The sequence below is a fragment of the Heptranchias perlo genome, chromosome 6 (assembly GCF_035084215.1).
Source record: "Heptranchias perlo isolate sHepPer1 chromosome 6, sHepPer1.hap1, whole genome shotgun sequence".
NCBI classification, from domain to species: Eukaryota; Metazoa; Chordata; class Chondrichthyes; order Hexanchiformes; family Hexanchidae; genus Heptranchias; species Heptranchias perlo.
Genome location: NC_090330.1, coordinates 45,920,297 through 45,944,692, shown reverse-complemented (window position 1 = coordinate 45,944,692; position 24,396 = coordinate 45,920,297). Strand labels below are relative to the sequence as shown.

Genomic DNA, 24,396 nt, shown 5'->3' with positions numbered 1-24,396 from the left:
ATATTTGACTGAGTGTGGCACCAAGGAGCCCTAGTAAAATTGAAGTCAGTGGGAATCAGGGGGAAAATTCTCCAGTGGCTGGAGTCATACCTAGCACAAAGGAAGATGGTAGTGGTTGTTGGAGGCCAAGCATCTCAGCCCCAGGACATTGCTGCAGAAGTTCTTCAGGGCAGTGTCCTAGGCCCAATCATCTTCAGCTGCTTCATCAATGACCTTCCCTCCATCATAAGGTCAGAAATGGGGATGTTTGCTGATGATTGCACAGTGTTCAGATCCATTCACAACCCCTCAAATAATGAAGCAGTCCATGCCCGCATGCAGCAAGACCTGGACAACATCCAGGCTTGGGCTGATAAATGGCAAGTAACATTCGCGCCAGACAAGTGCCAGGCAATGACCATCTCCAACAAGAGAGTCTAACCACCTAGCCTTGAGATTCAATGGCATTACCATCGCCGAATCCCCCACCATCAACATCCTGGGGGTCACCATTGACCAGAAACTTAACTGGACCAGCCATATTAATACTGTGGCTACAAGAGCAGGTCAGAGGCTGGGTATGCTGCAGCGAGTGACTCACCTCCTGACTCCCCAGAGCCTTTCCACCATCTACAAGGCACAAGTCAGGAGTGTGATGGAATACTCTCCACTTGCCTGGATGAGTACAGCTCCAAAAACACTCAAGAAGCTCGACACCATCCAGGACAAAGCAGCCCGCTTGATTGGCACCCCATCCACCACCCTAAACATTCACTCCCTTCACCACTGGCACACTGTGGCTGCAGTGTGCACCATCCACAGGATGCACTGCAGCAACTTGCCAAGGCTTCTTCGACAGCACCTCCCACACCCATGACCTACCACCTAGAAGGACAAGAGCAGCAGGCACATGGGAATAACACCACCTGCACACTCCCCTCCAAGTCACACACCATCCCGACTTGGAACTATATCGCCGTTCCTTCATTGTCACTGGGTCAAAATCCTGGAACTCCCTTCCTAACAGCACTGTGGGAGAACCTTCACCACACGGACTGCAGTGGTTCAAGAAGGCGGCGCATCACCACCTTCTCAAGGGCAATTAGGGATGGGCAATAAATGCTGTCCTTGCCAGCAATGTCCACATCCCATGAACGAATAAAAAAAAAAGTCACCAACAGTCCTACACTCCACCTTTCCTCTCCCATATGACCATCAAATCGCCATCCTTATGATTACACATTGCTTCCTCCCACAGCTGATCGCATATATAAAAACCACCACCAACTGCGACTTCCAATACAAATTTATAAACTAACACATGAAATCATGTATACAACATTACACTATTCACCCTTGTGCATTTCCTTAGTGCCTGTTGCTCGTGTGCCTTTTCCTTTCCTAGTGCTCCTACGAGGTGCATCTCCAGTGGCTGGAGAATGGGAGGTGGAAGGCTGCTCACCTTCAGTTGAGGAGCGTGCGGATTGCCGTGGAGGATGACTGGAGCAGTTCTGGGACGGGATGGCTTGGCTTCATATTGCACCATCTCTGCATGGGCTGCAGCAGTCTGGCCTGGCTAGCTGACAGGCAACAGCAGGGGCACTGGTGGAGTGGCAGGGGTGGGAGCAGGAATGCTGTCATCCTGAGAGAGGTCAGCAGGTTCGACTGCCATGGCGCTACTGCCACTCGCACGGGGCGGTGCCTCAGCAATCCTGGTGTTCTGCTGGAGAACAGATTGCTGGATTGCTGTGATGCCCTGGAAGCCCCGTTCCACAGTGGAACCCAGAGCCAAGGCAGCAGTCTGAGCTCCAAATGCAGCAGTCAGACCTTGGATGGCAGATGTTTGTGCTGTAATGAAGTAGTGACATCGGTCATCAGGCATTGTATCATGGTGGGTTCCACGGATGTGCTGATGGAGGTGACCACTCGTTCCACGTGGGAAATGATAGGCTCCAAGCTCTGCGCAAAACCCTGTGCCAAGTTCGAGGTGGACTCCTGCATGCCCTGTGGAGCATTTCGGGCAGACTTTCCAGTGCACCAAGCATTTGGCTGTGTATATGCCCATCAGCCACCTTCTGTAGCCTGGCCCATCGAAGTCCTCATCTGACTCCTCTACAGCAGAACTAGTGTGCGACCTCACCCTCCGGCGAGCTGGTACCTGTGGTATCCACTCCCCCCCCCGGCTCCTGCGCACTTGTGTCTGCTGTCTCACCACGTGCAGATCCCTCCTCTAACCAAGTCTCTGCAGTACATGTAGTGTCAATATCTGAGCTGGTGGCTGCGAGTGACTGTGTGGCTTCATGAAAAAGGGAGATGGGTTGTTTGTGGAGCGGGGGTGGAGAAAGTAACACATGCTGACACCATCTGCAGCACGTGAGTCAGAAAACATTGTGGGATGAACGAGAAGTGGGAAACAAGAAGGAGGATTAGGTCTGCAGAGACCCTCATCGTCATGACCTCCAGCACCGCCAGTGGCCACGGCCGCAGCAACGGCTCGCCCGATAATCCCCATCACTGTCCCCTCCCAGGTCTTTGCTGCTGCCGGTTGTTATGCGCCACTTTCTCCTGCAAGACAGAGGGAAGTCTGTCAGTGAGTGTCCTGCAAGGTGTTGGGATGATGTGGCTATCATGGAGAATAGCTGCCAGTGTGTGTGACCTGTGAGTTGTGGGTGTGTAGCTTGCAAACGTGGTACTATTTGATGGTGAGATGCAGCATCCGAAGTGCAGTGTTGTATACGGATGGAAAGTGTATGTTGATGGGTCCGTGATGGGGGTGTCGTGCGTGGAACAGTTGTGTAGTTGGTAGGATGTGCCACTTGACACTCGAATTCACTCACCTTGACCACTCGTGTCAAATCATTGAACTTTTTCCTGCACTACCTCCACAGATGGTGTCTGGAGGGCTTCCTGCTACCCTGAGGCTACAGGATGGCCCGCCGTGCGTCCACCTCGTCCACCAAGGCCTCTAGTGCATCATCCGAGAACCTTGGTGCACGCTGTCTCTCAGGTCCAACCATTAGATTTTTCTTTCACCACTGATTGAATTGACAGTGCATCTCCCCTTTAAGAGGTGCAGGCTGCCTTTAAGTAGTGCTGGCCATGCCCCATATTGGCCCCCCCTGCTGGTGCATGCAGCCGTTCAACAGCGCAGGTAGCGCTGGCTGCACACAGCAGTCATGCAGATTATCAGGAAGTATGAATCTCACGTATCGCACGCAACTTCGCACCCGGTTTCAGGGGTTAACCAATTTAACCCCCCAATTCTCTGAAAGAGATTACTCATATTGTGTTATTATAGGGTACAGTGAAAGAGCAGTGAAATGGGATTCGAGTAAATGGCTCAGATGTGGAGCAAACACCAACACAAGTACAATGATCCGAATGGCCTCCTTTAGCGGTAACATTTCTAATAGTCTTTGTTTCCTACCTATTCCTACTGTATAAGAGTATCAAGTTCTCTTCAGATAAGAAGTTCTCTTCAGTGTACATCAGCTCCTTAGCTTGATGATGTGCACTGGGGAAAGCAGATCATGAAGATAGCCAGTAAACAGGAGTCCTCAATAACTCTCTACCTACTTGTTACTGTTGGCAAATAAAGTATTCCACTAAGTATAAATCTGCCTAGTGATGACATATTGTAACCTTGTTAGTTGGCTGCCAAGTAAATCAAATTTTGCCCCTGGTCAAGTGGACTTGATTGGAGTGCCCTACTTCTTGCCAAAATCCAGGAAGATTTTTCAATATCTTCAGAAGGATTGCATCACAATACTTGCTTGTCCTTAAGCTGCACCTCCATAGTTATGTCAGGAACACAAGACCTGGTAAAGCTGCACTTCTGTGTTGAGAATGTGTGTATGAATGCCAAGATGAAGTTTCACATTCACTTTTCCTGTCAGTGGAACTATCTCCGTGTCAGTGCTATTCCTTGTGTGCAGAAGTTCAAATGAAGAATTATCCAACATTTGTTGAACCAGGGTTGCCAAAGCATGCATTAGGCTATGAAAAATTGCTAACTTGCCAGTTTGTACCCCAGAACAATTTCTCCAAATCCTTCTGTGTCCCCGCAATCACCTGGGTCAAATTAGTGAGATCTCTGCCCCCATTGAAATCATCTCCATCTTCTCTCTGTTATGCTGCCCAATAATTTAAAAATGATCATTTCTGATCATAAACAATTGTTTGCTCATGCACCCATTAGGGTATACTGAACAGATCCAGGAAGTGAGCAGTTCCTAAAAATGTACAATACACTTTTAATGTCTGGCTCTGCAGGTTTACTTGCATTTTTCAGCCACACATGTAACATTGTACAAACATGAGGTGTGTCAGGAGAGTAGGTAAAGCCTATATAAATCTTTAGAATAGCTCATATTTCCTGTATGCACAAATATGGAATGTTAAATTCAGTGATTACGCACTGTCAGTGAGGACTTGCCCTCAATGGAAGGGAATACAGATTAAAGATAGAGCAAGTCACTGTAGTGCTGATTCTCCAGCCCTCGGTCCTTTTGAGCACAGCTCTCTGGTGGCAACGTACAATCGCTGAATTTACCCTCAAGTATTTTGATGACCTTTGAATAGCAAATTTTATACACGTTTACATCCACATAAGAATTTTTTTTTGATTTTGGTGGGAGAAAGTAATAAGATATTCCTGTAACTAATGCATCATTGTTGTAGCACATTGCCTGTATCCCCTAGTTCTGATGTTTCATTTCAGCAGGTTTCGCCTGACTCCTACTCTAATGTGGAATTCTTTGTTAGTTGAATAATTACTTAAGTATTCCATCGATGGTGGGACTTCAGTATAAACCAGAATAAAAAAGAGGACCACAGGTTTGGACATATCTACACAGATGATAAGAATAAAATATGATGCGGATAATATTGCACTTCATTGCACTCGTTTCCCAAGCAGTAAACGGGTGCAAAGAGGTCCAATTTAGGGGGGCAACCTCCCGCGCTTGGAAACACATCTGATGCCGTATTGGTTCAGATGCTGTAGAGGCGTGCCTGTCAGCTGCCTAAAACAGGCGTTGGACCCTTTGAATATACTAATAAAGGACCTAACTCTTCTTTTAGGACCCAAACTGGAAATTGGTTTATTCTGAACGCTGCAGGTGTTGGGCCTACTGCATTCAGGATTACCAGGTCTACATGAGGCATAACCACTGGTCCTTAAAGATAGTTCATATTGGGAATCTGTTTCCAAGGTGGGTGGGATATTCTCCTCCTATGCTAGATGTAGCAAAATCATAAATGCATTTATAAAGAACACATTTCTGATTTTGCTACAGTTAGCACACAAAAGAAATCATTGTCTATGGAGAAAGCAATGCATGATCATTGTACTAATGGTACAGGAGACTCAAGAACTTACAGTTGCTGCCTTGCGATCAGGCTTGAAGCTGAGCCCTAGTCTGATTGGTAAAAGGTATTTGATTGACTTTCTATCTGCCAATGAAAGCAGATATCCTATAGTCAAGGGTGAAACCAAAAGTTTAAAAAGATTTGTGAGAGCAGGGACTGGTCCTGCTTACATCTGTATCATTTTGTTCATATGTCTTGTGTCCTGTTTGATGTTGAGTTATGTTTTATTATATTTTAATTTAGGGCTTCACGTAACAAGTCTGAGAAAAAGAGACGCGATCAGTTCAATGTCCTCATCAAAGAACTCAGTGCCATGCTTCCGGGCAGTATCCGTAAGCTGGACAAATCTACAGTGTTGCAGAAGACAATCGACTTCTTACAAAAACACAATGGTAAGTTAAAACTGATCTAACCCAAAAGCCGAGGTTAAAATTTAACACATTTTAAAACCTTTTGAAGTCACCCCTCTTCCCTTCCTCTATTGGCTGAGTGGGTAAAAGCACCATGGGTATGTTACTCAGTCATGCAGGCTAGAAGAGGTCCAGGTTCAATTCCCGTTCTGCACTGAGTTAACTGATCTCAGCAGGAACAGTAGTTGAGTTTGGAGGGCTTGGCGTGGCTATAGTGTGCTTCATCATCCTCAAACAACGGAGAAGAGAAATCAGCATATTACTGTAGATTATATTTTGGTTGGACACAGCACGACTAAATAAAAATAACAGTTGTCTAATGATACAAGTGTGTTGAAGCTCCATTGTGTTGTGAAGCAGTAGGATGCAGATCCATACCTACAATTCCTCACACCACCAGTTCCCAATCTTGGTCAACCCAAAAGATGGAGCTTCTGAGCAACGTGAAACTCTACAGGGATTGAATATCTTCATTCAGTCACCATCCTGTGCTATCGTTATGCATCGCCTAGCAAAATAGCATTAGCAAAGGCTTTGCAGCAGATTCTGTGAGATAGGGAATCTATGGCCTATTCAGGAAAGCCTAAAGCAAGAGGAAAGAATATTAAAAATAAAAGTGGGAGGGGAGGAAAGGAAAATATTGTGCTTATTAATCCATAAATATAGTCATTCTGCTTTTAAAAGGATTTTTAAATATTCACATAAAGTTTCTACATCTAAATTCAGCAGGTTAGTTAACTCTTTTAAAGGATTACTGTGATTTTTAATAATTCAAGCATGAATAATTTATGTGGGAAAGGTATCATAAAACATTTTTTGATTTCAATTATAACTCGAGCACGACGTATGTCACTGCCTTTTATACTGTGAATGTTATAGTTCAATAGACCAAACAAGAAATGGCCAGCTGGTTATGTAGCTGACTGAATGTGAAGAACCATGGGCTCGATGTTACCAGGGCTGCGGATTCGCGGCGGGGGGGCTATTGGGCACGTGGGTAACGCGCCCGGCGAAATCAGTCTGCCCCCCGCTCGATCGGAGCCTAATTGGATCCACTTACCTGGTCTTCCGGGTTCCCCACTGCTGATCTGTGCGTCAGGCGGGCTGTGCATGCGCAGTAAGATCTGTCAGCTGGAGGAGCTCTATTTAAAGGGGCAGTCCTCCACTGACAGATGCTGCAAGAAATAGGAAATATTACAGCATGGAGCAGCCCAGGGGGAAGGCTGCTCCCAGTTTAATGATGCCTCACTCCAGGTATCATTAGATGGGGTGAGGAGGAGGGGGAGGACAGAGATCTTCCCCTCGGCGGGCGGGAGGAAGCGGCCTGCCTCTGCCACCAAGAAGGCCTGGCTCGAGGTGGCAGAGGGGGTCACCTGCACCACCAACATATTGCGCACCTGCATACAGTGCAGGAGGCGCTGCAATGACCTAAGTAGGTCAGCCAAAGTGAGTACACTTACTCATTCCCCTACACTCCGTCTGCCACATCACTGCCCCCACCCCACATCTCCTTCTGCACTGCCAACACTACTCTGTCACATCACCCATCATACCCACTCAAAGCTCATCCTCATCTTACCTGCACTTACTCACCTCGCCAGTACTCATCCCGCCACTACCACTCAACCCAATCCTCATACAATCTCATGGCTCTATCTCATATTCACCCTCTCATGCATCTCTTTCATGGTCAGCCTCACTCAACCTGCCACTACCTGTGCTGCAGCCACAGGGCATGCATCACATATGTGCAGTAGGAAGCGTAAGGCAAACGTGTTGTGAGCATGAAGGGGATGCACAAGGGTGTTTGAGGGTTTGTCATGGTTTTTACTTCGATTTAATTTCTGACCAACTCACATCACATATTATATTGGCACCACTACTGCCACGTCTTTGCGAATCTTGTCTGGTTTGTGCAATAATGCCTGTTCCTGAGGATCAAAATGAAGACTCACACCTGATGCCACCCATTGTGTCACTGCAAAGTGGGTGTAGGTGTATTTGCAGGGCTCTTTTGTGCAGACGACTGAGAGACGTCGGCGATGTCCCCGGTGGCACTCTGAAAGGATGTGGAGGAGAAGTTGTTGAGGGCAGTGGTGACTTTGACAGCGACAGGTAAGAAGATGGTGCTCAGGCCAGCTGGGAGCAGCTCGACATGAAGGAGGCTGCAGATGTCCACGACTACATATCGAGTGACTCTGAGCCTCCGTGTGCACTGCTGCTCAGAGAGGTCCAGGAAGCTGAGCCTGGGTCTGTGGACCCTGTGGCGAGGGTAGTGTCCTCTGCGACGCATCTCTCTCTGCGGTTGCCCTCCCTCCTGCTGTGCAGGTGGATGTGTCACAACACTGTGTTGTGGAGCTCCACATGTCAGAGGTGGACGGCTTGGCCGGCGAGGCTGGTGATGCTGTTTGCCCTCTGAGGAGGTCATGACTGCAGCTACAGCGGCCCCCATCCGGAAGATGTACATCTGAGGGGGTTCGCAAGGTAGGTACATGTCTTTGGACCCCGGGATAAGTGTGCAAGTTGGTGAATTTTCTTGTCAGGAGGAGGGTGGTGGAGGCCAAACTTTGTCCCAAGTGACAGATTGGCCTCCTGCAATGAGTGAGGGTCTCCCCCCACCACCACCTGTCAAATGGACCTTTGCAGCTGCCACAGGCTGATAGCTGCAATACGTCCATTTCAACTGGGAGTGTTTCCCCCGGTATGGGAAACAGTCCCATTTGTTTCTAAAATCCCACCCCTCCTGACATATTCCCTTAATCAGGTCTGTTAATGACCTGAAATACCTAGGTAAATACTCTCAAGTGGCACCCCGCTGGCTTTAATTGCCTGCGGGATTCCCACATGCGTGGGCTGCACGCGCACGTCGGCGCATCTGTGGGGAACCCGGAAGTGGGCGGGTTGGAGCCGGGCTCCCGACCCGCTCCGGGATTCCCCGATTTTCGGAGCCCCCTGCCAGGAACGCACCCGATAGCGGGTGCTAAAATAGAGCCCCATATATTGCTGTGATGTTAAACTAGTAGATGCAACAAATATTTTACTTCTGTATAGGATACAATTATTTTATAAAACTGGCCTCTTTGTTTTCTGAATGGGAAAGTGGTTATTGTTGGTATATTTGTGGAAATAATAAAGTACATGTTTACTTTTTTTAAAAAGGATTGTCTAAAAGGAATACTTAAAGAAACGTCTGTTCTATTTACTATATCATTCCCTTTAGCTGTCTTATTACAATACTGAGGTCATGCTTATTGTGAGGATATGATTAATTTTTAAAAAGCTATATTGTTTATGCTGTACAATATCTTGTTATAGTATGTGTTTAAAACTTTAATGTGCAAACAATACGCTGGGACAGCGTTAACGTTCCTGTTACAGTAAAATACTAAAGCTGACCATAATGCTTTTTTTAGAAACTTCAGAACAGACAGAGACAAGTACTATCCAGCATAATTGGAAGCCTTCGTTTCTGAGCAATGAGGAATTTACACAACTGATGTTAGAGGTGACTCATGAAAATATACTTCAGGAATAGCATCCAGTTGATTTGCTTCATATGTTTTAATCTAACGTTTGATAGAATTATTTAACCAAAACAACAACAACTTGCATTTATATAGCGCCTTTAACGTAGTAAAATGTCCCGGAGCACTTCACAGGAGCGATTATCAAACAAAATTTGACACCGAGTCACATAAGGAGGTATTAGGACAGGTGACCAAAATCTTGGTAAAAGAGGTATATTTTAAGGAGTGTCTTAAAGGAAGAGAGAGAGGTAGAGAGGTGGAGAGGTCTTGGGAGGGAATTCCGGAGCTTAGGACCAAGGCAGCTGAAGGCACAGCCGCCGATGGTGGAGCGATTAAAATCGGGGATGCACAAGAGGCAAGAATTGGAGGAGCACAGAGATCTCAAAGGGTTGTAGGGCTGGAGGACGTTACACAGATAGGGAGGGGCGAGGCCATGGAGGAATTTGAAAACAAGGGTGAAAATAGGAATTTTAAAATCGAGGCCTTCCCAGACCGGGAGCTAATGTAGTTAGTGAGCATTGGGGTGATGAGAGAACGGGACTTGCTGTGAGTAAGGATGCGGGCAGCAGAATTTTGGATGAGCTCAAGTTTATGGAGGATGGAAGATGGGAGGCCAGCCAGGAGAGCATTGGAATAGTCGAGTCTAAAGGTAACAAAGTCATGGATAAGGGTTTCAACAGCAGATGAGCTGAGGCAGAGGCAGAGGCAGAGGCAGAGGCAGAGACGGGCGACGTTACGGAGGTGGAATTAGACAATCTTGGTGATGGAGTGGATATGTGTTCGGAAGCTCATTTAAGGGTGCATTTACACTACAAATTTTGCATTGGTGTGAAACATTCTCGGCTTTGTACGAATGTGCAGTGTAAGTCAGGTGTTAAGGCCAGAAATGATTTCTAGGATTCCCCATCTGCTTCTTTCTGGGGGTAAATTTTAACCCAAAGCCAGGAAGAGGGCGGGGAGGGGGGAATTCCTGATGGGGAAACCTAGAAGTATGGGTTTCCCAGACGTCCTTATGATTTTGATAGAGGTGGAATTAGACGGTCTTGGTGGTGGAGCGGATATGTGGTCGGAAGGTCATTTAAGAGCCATTGGGGGTCGGGAGTCATCGGGGGGATCGGGGATCAGGAGTCATCAGGGGACGGTCATCGGAGTCAATCATCGGGGGTCGGGAATCAACGGGAGGGTCAGGGGTCATCGGGGATCGGTCATCGGGGGGTCGGAGATCGTGGGAGGGCGGAGATCATGGGGGAGGGTTGGAAATCATGGTGGAGGGTCAGAGATCATGGGGGTGGTCGCTGCAGGTAGGCTCGTTGGGCATGGGGGAAGCACTCCAGCTCCTCCGGGCCCACAAGCAGTGCAGCAAAGGCACTTACCTGCTGTTTCCGGCCTTCGCGTCTCCTCTTACGTGGCGTGAAGCAGAAGGCCTGGGAATCCCGGCCCCCAGGAGTTATAAATAAAAAACCTATTAAAAATGGAGGCCTGCAGCCTCCTTGAAAGCTTTCAATGACCGACCCACCTCCTGAGAGAGGGTTGGTTGCCAGCCCCTCGTCCCGAATCTGTTAAAATCAGAAGTGGGCGGGTTGGAGGCAGGTTTAAGTTTTTTACAATTTTTACCTTCCCACCCAACCCCAACATACCCGTTCATGGGATTAAAATTTAGGCCCTGGTGTCAGGTCAGGCCTGTCACTGGATTCAGGTTGCATTCACACCACTCAGTGGGGTAATGCATGTTGGTGCTCCAATGCACTGTGCCATCATTAAAAAGAATCTGTCAAGAATAGAATGCATTGTGCATTTGATCTGGAATAAAGCAATCAGTTTATAACATGTCAAATTGTGCAACAATACAAATTATTGTTATATATGTTGAAAATCATTGTGTTGAAAAGTTGTTTTCCAATAAACAGTCTCTTTACATTTTTTAAATTTCCGATGGAGAAATAGCACTGTAGTTCTCTACACAATTGCTTTTGTTGGAAAAAAACTGACTGCTAGTGTTTTTTTCCCACTCTTTGCAGGCGTTGGATGGCTTCATCGTAGCTCTAACAACAGATGGAAATATCATTTATGTTTCTGATAGCATCACACCTCTACTTGGGCATTTACCGGTGAGTAAAGTAATATTATGAAGCTAGAATTTTCTGTTGAACATAAATAAGTTTGTTACTGCTGTAGGAGTCTCTGCCACTAATTCAAAAATCAAAAAGAACTTATGTGTTGGAGCTCCATTTTAAAAATACACCAGATTAAAAATTTACACTAATAAATCTGTGAATATCTCATTTTTGTGGGGTATTAGATTTCAGATGCAGAAATGTATACAGCAATGTATGTTTTAATTGACTAGTCTGACCAAACTTTAAAAGTAGTTCAGTTCATCAAGAACCCCTTAGCAGTTTTCAGAATATGTATGTATTTCCTAGCATTTAGCATGTAACAATATAATTTTCTATTGATAAGTATTACAAAATAAAACACATTCAGCACCAATATGCGAAATTCACAATGTGCCTTTTTAAAAGAATTTGAGACAGAAATGCTGCTCTCTTTTTTGAAAATTAATTTGAAGTTTATGTGTTGCTTTTAAAATTGAGCATAGCAGTAACATTTTTTTATTTATCAGATTCCATAACATAGGATCATAAGGAACAGGAGTAGGCCATTCAGCCCCTGGAGCCTGTTCCGCCATTAAATTAGATCATGGGTGATCTGCACTTCAATTCCATTTACTCGCCTTTGCTCCATATACCTTGATACCCTTAGCTAACAAAAATCTATCAATCTCTTTCTTGAAAGCTCCAATTGTCTTAGCATCCACAGCTTTTTTGGGGGAAGAGAGCTCCAGATTTCTACTACCCTGTGTGTGAAAAAGTACTTCCTAATTTCACTGCTGAATGGCCGAGTTCTAATTTTAAAATTATGTCCCCACGTTCTTGATTCCCTTCACCAGAGGAAATTGTTTCTTGTGTCTACCCTATCAAATCCTTTTAGCATTTTAAACACCTTGATCAGACCTCGATCACCCCTCCATCTTCTATACTCAAGGGAATACAAGCCAAGTTTATGTAACCTGTCCTCAAAATTTAACCCTCTAAGCCCTGGTATCATTCTGGTGAATCTGCACTGTACCCCCTCCAAGAATATCCTTCCTGAGGTGCAGTGCCCAAAACTGAATGCAGCACTCCAGATGGGATCTGACCAGGGCTCTGTACAACTGAAGCAAAGCTTCCTTTCCTTTGTATTCCAGCCCCCTCCAACACTTATGCCTGTACATTGATTTTTCTGTTTCTCACAGCTGAATTTTAATGTCCTAATCTGAAGACTGCTGTATAATGTGTAGATGTGATCTCACCACTTAATTTGTCAAAGCAACTATACAGCTTTGACAAACTATGTATTAGCCCTTTGAGCACTGGACATTTAAAAGGTACTCATTTTTTCCTTTAAAGCATTGCTGTCAATTTTTTAACTAATAAAGTATAGTTAAAGTTATACACAATCAAAAAATATTTAAATTCCACTGTCCTTGGATTCAACTTAGTAGTTCTCAAAAGATAAAGCAAAGATATTTAACACTATTCTATATTCAATAAACAAGAACCTCAAGCTATCACAACAACAGTGTTTTCAGGGTGATTTTTCAACTAGTGACATTATTGTATCAAAACTGATTGTGTCTTTTCTTCTCTTTCTTCTAGTCTGATGTTATCTATCAGAATTTATTAAACTTCCTCCCAGAACAGGAGCATGGAGAAATATATAAACTGTTGTCCTCTCATACATTAGTGACAGACTCTGTTTTGCCAGACTATTTAAACTGTGAGTTTCCTTGTACGTAAAGGATTATGTAACCCATTATTTTAGTGGTTAATCCCTTCAACAATGACTTTCATTTGTATAGCACACCCTACATTAAAACTTCTCAAGGTGAAGACGGGAGCAGCAGGAAAAAGAAGGAATTCGAGGGGGAGAGCAAAGGCACTGTTGAACAGATGGGTTTTTAGGTGGCTTTTGAAAGCACAAAGGGTGAAGGTGCAGTGATTTTGGGAGGGAATTCCAGAAAGCGGCAGCTGTGGTGACTGAGTGACTAAAAGATTGGCCGTGGAGTGAAGGAAAGGGAATGAACAATAATGCAAAGACAGAGAAGCAGAGGGTGCAGGATGGGACATAAGGGTGGAGAATGTCCCTGAAATAGGATGGGGAAGATCATGAAGGGATTTCAAGATGAGATATTGAAATCCATTTATTGTGGCACAGGTATGCAGTGCAGTTTGCCAAAGATAAGGGTGCTGGATGTGCATGATTTTGCAGTAGAGGACAGCAGCGTTTTTGATTAGCTGGAGTTTGTGAAGGCTAGAAGTGAGAAGAGGTTCCTTATGATATAAATGTATCGATTAAGGTTTCAGCAGCAGTGGAGGAGAAATAGAAATGTAAGCAGGTAGTATTCCGGAGATGAAAGAACATGTCTTGGCAATAACTGGGTGTGGAGTAGAAATCTCAGCTCAGGGTCAAACAAGGTTGCCAAAGTTGCATACCACCAATTCAGGTTGGGCTGACAGCCAAGTGTGGGTGGGGGGTTGATGGAATTGGAGACAGGGTCATACTGTTGCTGGCAGGAGCCAAAATGAATGGCTTCAGTTTTGTCGACATTGAGCTGAAGGAAATTTCAATTCAGCCAGCACTTGATTTTTTTTTACAAGATAGATTAGCAATAGCCTTGGAGTTGATGATGGTGACAGAGAGATAGAAATGAGAACCACGGGTACATATGTGGAAACTGACCCCTGTGCTTGTAAATCATAACACCAAAGAGATAAGATATAAATGATGAATAGGAGGGAACCTATATTATAGAACCCTGGGAGCCCTGAAGGTGACTAAGGACACCGGAGGAGAAACTGAAGACCTATAGGCTCCCTCGTGCCTGACCAACACTCATTTCCTAGGTGTTGGAGAGAGGAAAAAGGAGGCGGAGGCCCATTACGTTAGTTCTCCACCCACTTTACGTTGCCCTGGAATTTCCAGGGCTTCCACCTAGGGGTGTATTCGGGCCTACACTTGAGATGGTAATGAGACAGGATGGGGTGCTCCAGCCTCGATTTTATGTTCTTGCGCACCTAGGGTTGCCTATTTATAGTGACACCCCGAGATGATGGCAGTGGCCCTCACTCCTGGATGCCCCTCCCCCACCTCCTGAAGTGGCAGGGTTTGAATGGGACAGACAGCAAGGTGAAGAGGGACAAATCAGATAAGTGGCTAAATTTTTCCTTAACCACCCATTGGATTTTCAGGCCTGAAGGTTTGCTGGCTGCTGTGCTCCAGCACCCTCGTCACTGAGTCAGAGATTGTGGGTTCAAGTCCCATTCCAGAGACTTGAACACATAATCTAGGTTTAAAACTTCAGTACGGTACTAAAGGAGTGCTGCTATGTCAGTTATTTATTGCAATGTGTGAAAGACATCCTGATTACAGATTTGCAGTTCCTTTTCAAATATACCCCTTTTCCTGCAGACTTTTACCAACACCCTGCACCGATATCCCAATGTTACCCTATAACTTGCTGTTAGAGGGGCTGTGAAAAGCTGCAGACATTCTGTCCCTTAAATTTGTTTCCTAGCTCCTGAGATGCTAGCTTGCCTTTGCTTGGTACATCTTCAGTTGACCTCAGTTTACCTTGGTAGCACAGCAACTGTATGGTACCACCAGGAGCGGGACTCCAAGATGCCTGTATTCATTGACGTGGACCCTGACCCAAATCATTAGAAAGGGGTCATTTAAATAGTCAGAGGAGACATTCCACCTGCTGGCTGGAAAATCTGAAAGTCAGCCTGCTGCTCTGATGAGTGGTGACAAAAGCCAAAGATCACTTAAACATTTTTGCCCCATTTCCCTGAAGGGATGCAGGAGCCTTTATTCTAAAGGCAGAATTGCTGAGGTAGCCTGGGATCTCCCCTAGACATGCCCCCAAAGCTGTGAATGGATTTAGGGATGGTGGTCAGAAGACTCAATTGCCTGGCACCCCCCCTCCAATCCAGAATTTAGGCTGCATGATACATGGGGTGGAAACCTGGTGAATCCACGTTCTACAGTGAATTGCAGCTCCCCATGGGTGTGCTACACATATTGTACCCCGGCTCCCAAACAATAATTTTGGGCCCTAGTTGTATATGTAGAAGGAAAGAACTTGCATTTATGTAACTTGCATTTAAGCAACAATGTTAATTTTTCATTTAAAGCTGAAAACTACTTTGAGTTTTGTTGTCATCTGCTGCGAGGGACATTGGACCAAAAGGAACCTCCTACCTATGAATATCTAAGATTTGTTGGAAATTTTCAGTCTTATGACAGTGGTAAGTGTTGGGATGTAGTTATGATGTATTATATATAAGGATAAATGCTTAAAAATTAGTTTGCAAAACACACAAATTGTAACTTGCACAAGAACACAAAAAGTAGAAAAGTAAATGGTTTAAAAGATGGGGCAGAAAGAAGAAAGGATTAATTTGCAATAACTAAATCATTAAGCCACATAATTTATTTTGCTAATATTCTATTCTAGGAATTATCGAAGTGCACATAAATAAATTTAATATGGTCATAAATGCGTCAGGTTTCATGCTAAAAGATTGACATGTAAGCTAAATGTAGACAGACTGACGAACCAAGTAAAGTGAGGGAATATTGATCATAAAAACAGGTTGAAAGTCATTAAGCTTTATATTAGCAGGCAGTAAAATATTTTAATTTTTTTTTACTTGGATGCTGTAAGTTCAAAATATTTGAAATAGGTTCTTTGCACTATTTCTGTACCATGGCATATAAACAACTTGAGGGTCATATGGAGAGAGAAATTACAAAGAAAATTTCATTTAAGAATCAAGAGGATCGTATAGGACTAGATTTTGCACTGTCAATGGGCAGAAAATCCAGCCGAATCCAAATGCACAAAACTATGGATTATAAATTGGGCCGCGTAGCACCTGTTTTATAGGCGCTAAGTGACTTCCTAAGGACCTAAATTGGCGTTTGGAATGCGAGCGCACACTTCTAGCATGATGTGCGCCGGACGCCATCTTGGTAAAGGCGTTTGCCCACGCGCAGATAACGAACGCCGGCAGCATGTAAAGTGGGGAGAATATGCGGTAGATCAGTGTGCAGCGCTGATTTAAAGGGACAGATGCGATTTTGGAACTCAACACTCCAGCCAACGCACCATCTTAACCTCGCACAGCTCAACAGGTCATAAACAGCATGGAGGACCCCCCCCCCCACCACCACTAGCATTATTTAAAGGGATCATGCAGGAGTTACAAGTTAGCTGCTGGATAATTGCTATTGGCTGCTGACGCATTTGTACCTATTTTTGGAGATCTCCTATACTTGAACACTAGGACGAGGGGACATAGCCTAAAAATTAGAGCCAGGACTTGCAGGAGTGAAGTTAGGAAATGCTTCTACATGCTAAGGGTGGTAGAAGTTTGAAACGCTTTTCTCCAAATGGCAGTTGATGTTAGCTCAATTATTAATTTTAAATCTGAGATTGACAGATTTTTGTTAACCAAAGGTATTAAGCGGTATGGGGCTAAGGCGTTTATATGGAGTTAGGTCACAGATCTCAAGTTAGGTCATGATCTCATTGAATGGCGGAACAGGCTCGAAGGGCCATATGGCCTACTCCTGCTCCTATTTCTTCTTATGTTCTTAACAGGCTCGAGGGGCTAAATGGCCTACTCCTGTTCCTATCTTCCTATGTTCCTATAATAAAGTTTCAATACTCTGCAGGGAGTGGGCTGGCTAGCTGACAGGCAACAGCATAGGCACTGGCAGAGTGGCAGAGGTGGGATAGGAATGCTGTCATCATGAGAGAGAACAGCAGGTTCATGTTCCTTGGATCCACTGCCACTTGCTGCCTCCTGTTATGCGCCACCTTCTGCAAAAAAGTGAGACGTGTGTCGGTGAATGTCCTGCAAGATGTTTGGGTGATGTGCCTGTCATGGTTGAATAGCTGCCAGTGTGTGTGACCTGTGAGTTGTGGGTGTGGGGCTTGCAACAGTGGTAATGTGTGAAGGTGAAAGGAAGCATCCGATTGGAAGAGTTGAGTACTGATTGAAAAAGTTTGTTGGTAGGTGGGTGATTGGGGGGGTGTAGTGTGTGGAGCAGTGGATGCGGCTAGTGGTGCAGTTAGTAGGAGATGCCACTTGACAGTTAACTTTACTCACCTTGACCACCCGTGTCAAATCATTGAACTTCTTCCTGCACTGCATCCACATTTGTGGTGCTATGCGCCTGGCATTGACTTTGTCCCCTACTGCCTCAGGAGGATATGTCTGGAGGGCCTCTTGCACCCCCCCCCCCAACCCCGCAGATATAGGATGCCCCTCCTTCTGTCCACCTCTTGCACCAAGGTCTTTAGTGCATCAGCAGAGAACCTTAGTACACGCCCTCTCGCAGGCCTAGTACAAACTCGATCAGCAGATTGGTGGGGTCTGGTTTTCAGATTGGAGGATGTGGGATTTAGTAGTGTGCAACCTTTATTCAATGTTTTAATATAACTCAACAATTTGTAAACATAGGGATGGGGCCTGCATTTGTGTTTTACGTGTGCGATGTCTGATCTCCTATCAGACTCCATGCGGACCCTTGTCTTATATTTTGCAAATAAGAGGTGCAGCATGCCTTTAAGTGGTGCTAGCCACCCGCAATATCGGAGCCCCCTGCTGGTGAGCAGCGACTCAACAGTGCAGCTGGGCTTGACTGCTAACAGCTATTAGGTAAATCACCAGGCAGCACAAATGTTACATGCTGCCTGCATCTCAACTACCGGGCATGGGTTAATTGCACACCGCGACCCCCGTGCCCGGTTTCGGGGGTTATTTTAAAAAAAAATTTTTTTTTTTTATTCGTTCACGGGATGTGGGCGTCGCTGGCAAGGCCGGCATTTATTGCCCATCCCTAATTGCCCTCGAGAAGGTGGTGGTGAGCCGCCTTCTTGAACCGCTGCAGTCCGTGTGGTGACGGTTCTCCCACAGCGCTGTTAGGAAGGGAGTTCCAGGATTTTGACCCAGCGACAATGAAGGAACGGCGATATATTTCCAAGTCGGGATGGTGTGTGACTTGGAGGGGAACGTGCAGGTGGTGTTGTTCCCATGCGCCTGCTGCCCTTATCCTTCTAGGTGGTAGAGGTCGCGGGTTTGGGAGGTGCTGTCGAAGAAGCCTTGGCGAGTTGCTGCAGTGCATCCAATATAAACCCCTATATGTCACAAGTTGCACTGAAAGAAACCTTGAAAAGGCTTTGTAAGTCAAGTTCATTGATGATGAAATCTTTAACCAGCTATATTTGCATTAAAAGAATCTTTTAAAAAAAATCTGTTGGAAAACTAGTGTTTGATTCCAAGCAAAATAAAAGTAACTAGGCCAGACATTGTACTAGAGAGGATTTGAAGTCTGTTTGTTTTTAAAGATTACTTTCTGTAGTGCGCCATTTAGTCTTGGATTTTGGTTGTACTTGTAGCACATTGGAGTGCCATCAAAATAAAAAGGGAAATCTTGACTAAAATCACAGCAGAATATCTGTGATCCTGCATTAAAAAGCCAGCATGTTAATGTCAATGACAATGACAGCTACTGTCACTTAATACAAAGGGTCAGAATTTATAGGAAAAGGTAAGTTCACATATGAAAAGTAAGTTCAACTATCGTAGACTCTTCCCTAACAATACGTGTACCTAAGACCAAAATGATGATTACACAAACTGATTTGTAGTTTTTTTTAGGGTTAAAAGTCTGAAAGTTTTTTTTTACCTCTATCCATAATTTTCTTCTTTCTAGTTTCCCACGTTCCCTCCAGAAATTGCTTGGAGCAGCAAACCAACACTGCTCGCCGCTCCATCGATTTATACTAACCCACTAACTTACCGCGTTCTTTTCTTTGAGCACTTCCTCGAATAGGAAGCGGAGAAGAGCTCAGCGTCAGTTCACGCGTAGCTAGGACCTGTGGGAGAAATAAGAGGAGTGATCTCTCCCCTCGACCAATCAGCTTGCAGCATTTTTGACAAGCTGCGTAACTCTCTGCAGGCTTCCAACGTTAAAACCAGGAAGTGAAAGGTACAACATTAAAATCATTGTAAAACAGTTATAGACAGCGAAAGAAAGAGAGGGTAAGAAATAATTGAATTAAATAAGAGACAGAGGGAAAAGTAAAAAAAAAAATAATTTTTTAATTTAACATTTTTTTTAACAACTAAAAACTATTAAAATAAGGAGTAATGAGACTCCACCTTTTTAAAAGTTAATTTTTAGTTGTTTGGCAGTCATTAAAACTTAGTTTAGACCTGGTATTTTTAAGCATACTTGTTTTGTGGCGATATTAGTTACTTTCCAGCTGGGCATAAGAGCAAGTTGGCGTGGTCCGTTGATTCTGTTGATTGCAGCCGGTGATATCCTTTTAATGTGAACCAGGAGGACCAAGTTCTGGATTTCCGTGTTTAACTGCACATATGTGAATGCCAGAACTTGCTCCTCCATTTTACCATTAACTACGGTGAGCACTGTTGAGCTCACCGTTATTTTGCAAGCAATTTCTGCCCCAATGATTCATGCTGGGTATGGTTCCATGGGTGCCTTGGTACTTTGTCCAAGTGCACTTTCTTCATGCATCAGCCCAGAAAGTGAGCGGCAACTGGCTATTCATTCCGGGAGGCATCACCGTCATGCCCAATTCTGCCCTCGCCTGACATCCACACATGCTTATTTCTCCAGCAAAGGCACTGGATAATGATTCGGAGTGGGGATCTTTGTTCCTTTATTTTCCTAGCCTAAAGGAACACCAAAGCCTTTTGCGGTGCTTCCACTTCTGCCCTGAAACCTGCTAATTCGATAAAAAATAGTGATAAATTCTCAGAACTTCCTGGCTCGTAAGGCTCACTACCCTATTCTGTAGTTCACTTACCTACAGAGATATGTGTGAGTGCCACTTTTCCTTTCCAATGATCTCCTGCCTCCTAGAACCTACATCTAAGAGGATGTGTTGTCAATTAGCTTCCACCAGTGTTCCTCTAGATTGGGTACTAGCGTGTAGAGCTGACTCTCCCTACAATTTCCCTTCGCTCCATAAAGAAAACACTCGCCTCGTGGTGGCACATCTCAGAACAGGGACTCAGTGTGTGGGGGATCAAAGGTGTGGATGTGCACCCTGCCACTCCAGAATGCTCTCCTGTCCTTGTTTGGGGGTTTATTCTTTTCAATATTGACGTGCATGTGTGTAGTGAGAGACTGTGTTTGCGTGCAGTATGTTTAATCATTAACATTTACCTACAAATGACTATGTCAACATTGCAGACTTCAATTACTTGAGTAAATAATTGTTTATGTAGATAGAGTTTATTCATTAGGAAAATTTAATATACTGACTATGCTTGACCTGGAAAAAAAAGTTTGCCAACGCAGTTTTGTGCCAATAAAACAGTCTGCCTGTTTTACTGGACTGTACAGAAAACTGTTTGTCAGAGATGGCTGCTGAGAACAGATTTTCAAAAACATATGGCCATGTTCCAAATAGGTCAGCATCAGTAGCAGCTTTTTTGAAGTATTGTTTTGAAAACTAGGCATACAGAGGGAATACTGGCATTAGAAGTGGACATGTAATTTTTTATAAAGCAGTATATTAATTCTTACGGCTAGCTTTTTCTTGCATTTTAATTCCATATTTCCTTTGAAGGATACAAATGCATTTTTATCATGTAATTGCTTAGAAAAGAACTATATTTATTTCATCACATTGGCTGATTTATATATGAATCAAAATGTAATTTCTTTGTACTTACATAGGCTGAAACACATGAGTTTGTATTATTAATTAAATTGAGAGGATGTGCCAGCCAATACCATAATGCAGAAAAGCTTAGCATATGAAACTGCACATAAATTTTAAAGAATATACCAGGATATGTGAACAATTGTTCTGGTCAGTTCTGCATGCTAAAAGTTTTGTTTTACCACAACCACAAATCAAAAACAAATTCTGCTCCAGAGAACTCACACATCTAAAGAGATAAAAATCATTCTAAATGGTGAGAGGAAGGGGATTAAGTAATAAAATCTCTTTGGTATTGGTGAGATAATGACCAATGCACTGCAAAGCACTTTTAATTAAGGACTGTTTCATTTGTTGACTAATGTAGACTATGGATAACATGGCCAGATGTAAGTCAGACTGATGTTTGTTCCGTTATCATGTGTGTGTGCACCCAAAACAAAAATCGGCACCATGGTTACTTAACAATTAACAGGTCATTTGTTTTAGTCTAACTTTCATGCTCAAATTTGCCAGCTTCACAGACCACTTTGAAAATATTGGAATCCTGATAAAACTACCCAGTCAGAATGCTGTAGAGATGCATATATTTTGATGCACATAAACCATTTACTGATTTATAGTTAAGTCCCTGAATAGTTTATATTAATAAAGCTGACTAGAGTAATTTCATATGAAATTTACAGGATGCCCGCTCAAGTCTTCAAGGAGGGGAATTTACAAGATTGTCGACTCTTGGGAACTTGCTTTCCATAGTTGAGGCCTTTTTTGGTTCCAGGACTGAACTATAAAACAGAATAATGGGAGCTGATCTAGCTGGATACAGTTCGTAGCCGGGGCCTGATTTTGGCTGCCTCCACTGGGCTGGAGCAGGGCGGTAGCCTCGAAAATTGCTGTGCTGTACTTACCGCCCTGTTCCTACTCCCAGTCCATCTGACACCATTTTCTTTGGGTCCTTCATGAAGGCGGCCTGATCGCCCCACCCACAGCTCGCCTAAAAACCACTCAAACTCAAACTCTAACTCCCGATGTCGGATCAAGACTTTCTGTGCGCACTTGTGTCACGAAGGTGACAGATTTAGAATTAATAGAGAGACAGCCACTAAACATTCTGGGTGCTAAATTGGGCCATGTAGCGCCCGTTTTGGCGCTACACGGCCTCTCCGACATCCAAGATGGCATATTGGATGCGCACGTATGTTTCCTGCGTGACGTGCGCCAGACGCCATCTTGGTATAGGAGTTAGAGCAGGTGAAGATAACGAACACTGGAGTCATGTAATGTAGGGAGAAATGGTTTCAATCAGTGAGCAACGCTGATTCAAAATGATATCCACCATTTTGGGACTCAACGCACAGTCTTAACCCCGACCATCTGAACGTGTCTTAGAGTGCTTGGAGAACCCCCCACCAGGGCTATTTAAAGGGACCATGCAGGATTTACAGGTTAGTGGCTGGATTTGTAACTGTTTTTGGAGGTCTCTTAGACTTCAATACTAGGACGCGGGGACATAGCCTAACAGTTTAGAGTCGGGACATTCAGGAGTGAAGTTAGGAAATGCTTCTACACGCAAAGGTTGGGAGACGGTTGGAACGCTCTTCTGCAGACGGCAGTTGATACTAGCTCACTTGTGAAAGTTAAATCTGAGATTGATAGATTTCTGTGAACCAAGGGTATTAAGGGATATGGGGCTAAGACGGGTATATGGAGTTAGGTCACAGGTCCACCATGATCTCATTGAATGGTGGAACTGGCTCGAGGGGCTAAATGCCACGGCCACTTGCTACCTCTTGATATGCGCCACCTTCTCCTGCAAGAAAGCGGGATGTGTGTCGAGGTGGTGCACCTGTCATGGTTGAATAGCTGCCAGTGTGTGTGGCCTGTGAGTTGTGGGTGGGCAGCTTGAAATAGTGGTAATATGTAAGAGTGAGAGGAAGAATCTGATTGGAAGAGTTGAGTACTGATGGAAAGAGTTTGTTGGTATGTGGGTGATGGGGGGTGTAGTGCGTGGTGCAGTTGGTAGGAGACGCCACTTGACAGTTGACCTCACTCACCTTGACCACTCCTGTCAAAGCATTGAACTTCTTCCTGCACTGCATCTGTGTTCATGATGCTCTGCGCCTGGCATTGACTTTGTCTCCTACTGCCTCCCGCTGCCTTTTGAGTATATGTCTGGAGGGCCTCTTGCGCCCCCCCCCCCCCCCCCCCCCCGCGGATATAGGATGTCCCTCCTTCTGTCCACCTCTTGCACCCAAGGTTTCTAGTGCAACAGCAGAGATCCTTGGTGCATGCACTCTCGCTGACCTGGTACCAACTCAGATTGGAGGATGTGGGATTTAGTAGTGCGCAACCTTTATTCAATGTTTTAACATAACTCATCAGTGTGTAAACATAGGGATGGGATCTACATCTGTGTTTTACGTGTGCGATGTCTGATCTCCGTTCATACTCCGTGCAGACAGTAGACTGTTATTTTCAGCAAATAATAGGTACCAGTTACCTTTAAGAGATTTCTAAGAAACATCCTCCCTTTAAGAGATTGAGCTCCCTCTGGTGGGGGAAGTGCGAATTGCATTGATTCCACATGCAAGGCCTGGAAAGGAAGGCTGATTGCAGGTAGGTGCTCCAGTGGGTCCAAATTTGAGTCCTGCCTGCATAGGGTCTGTCGGGCCTTTTCGAATTTTTCTCCCTCTGTAACTATTACAGATGTGAGCTGAAAATAGAATAGCAAACCACTCATGTTTGTACTTTATACATTTTAATCCTACAGTAATATATTAGTACAATGTCACTATTTTGTGTTTATTTTGTTTTTGGCAACTGAGGGGGCCACCATTTTGCCAGTCCCAAAGCTGGACAAAGGCAGGCCATTTAAAAGACTGTAAAGGGACAAAATGAGGGAGAGAGGCGATCACACAAAACAGTCTACTTACGTTTGCATGAATGCAAAAATTACCCCTATTGTGTTCGCACAAGTGCGAGTTGACTATTTTTTGCATGCACAATTGACCCCCATTTCACACTTACGCATTGTAAAATTGGACTTTTCCATTGATTTTCACTTCTCAAAATTACCAGCTGGCCACCTACCCCAAAGTGGACAGTCTGCTTCAAAACCAGAAGAGTGGTCACTCGATCATTGACAAAAAAATCAAGCTGAAACCCCGTGTCCTCCCTATGTGCCATGTAGCCAGGTGATTTTTAATGATTGAAAGTAGTTGACAAAACCATCAATTCTTTTTGGTCCTTAAAATAGGAATAGCAGTTGAGCTGGTCACCAGAATTTATTTAGACTTCA

General features: G+C 44.5%; 1 protein-coding gene across 1 annotated transcript in view; it reads left to right on the top strand.

Moving 5' to 3' along the window:
• The window catches only part of LOC137322520 (neuronal PAS domain-containing protein 2-like), a 112,748-nt gene that overhangs the window by 48,429 nt on the left and 39,923 nt on the right, over positions 1–24,396 (top strand). Inside the window, exons 3-7 of the mRNA XM_067985447.1 lie at positions 5,593–5,741; positions 9,173–9,264; positions 11,305–11,394; positions 12,985–13,105; positions 15,523–15,636. Of these exons, the coding sequence (XP_067841548.1) occupies positions 5,593–5,741; positions 9,173–9,264; positions 11,305–11,394; positions 12,985–13,105; positions 15,523–15,636 (566 nt within the window). The remainder of the gene's footprint in view (positions 1–5,592; positions 5,742–9,172; positions 9,265–11,304; positions 11,395–12,984; positions 13,106–15,522; positions 15,637–24,396) is intronic.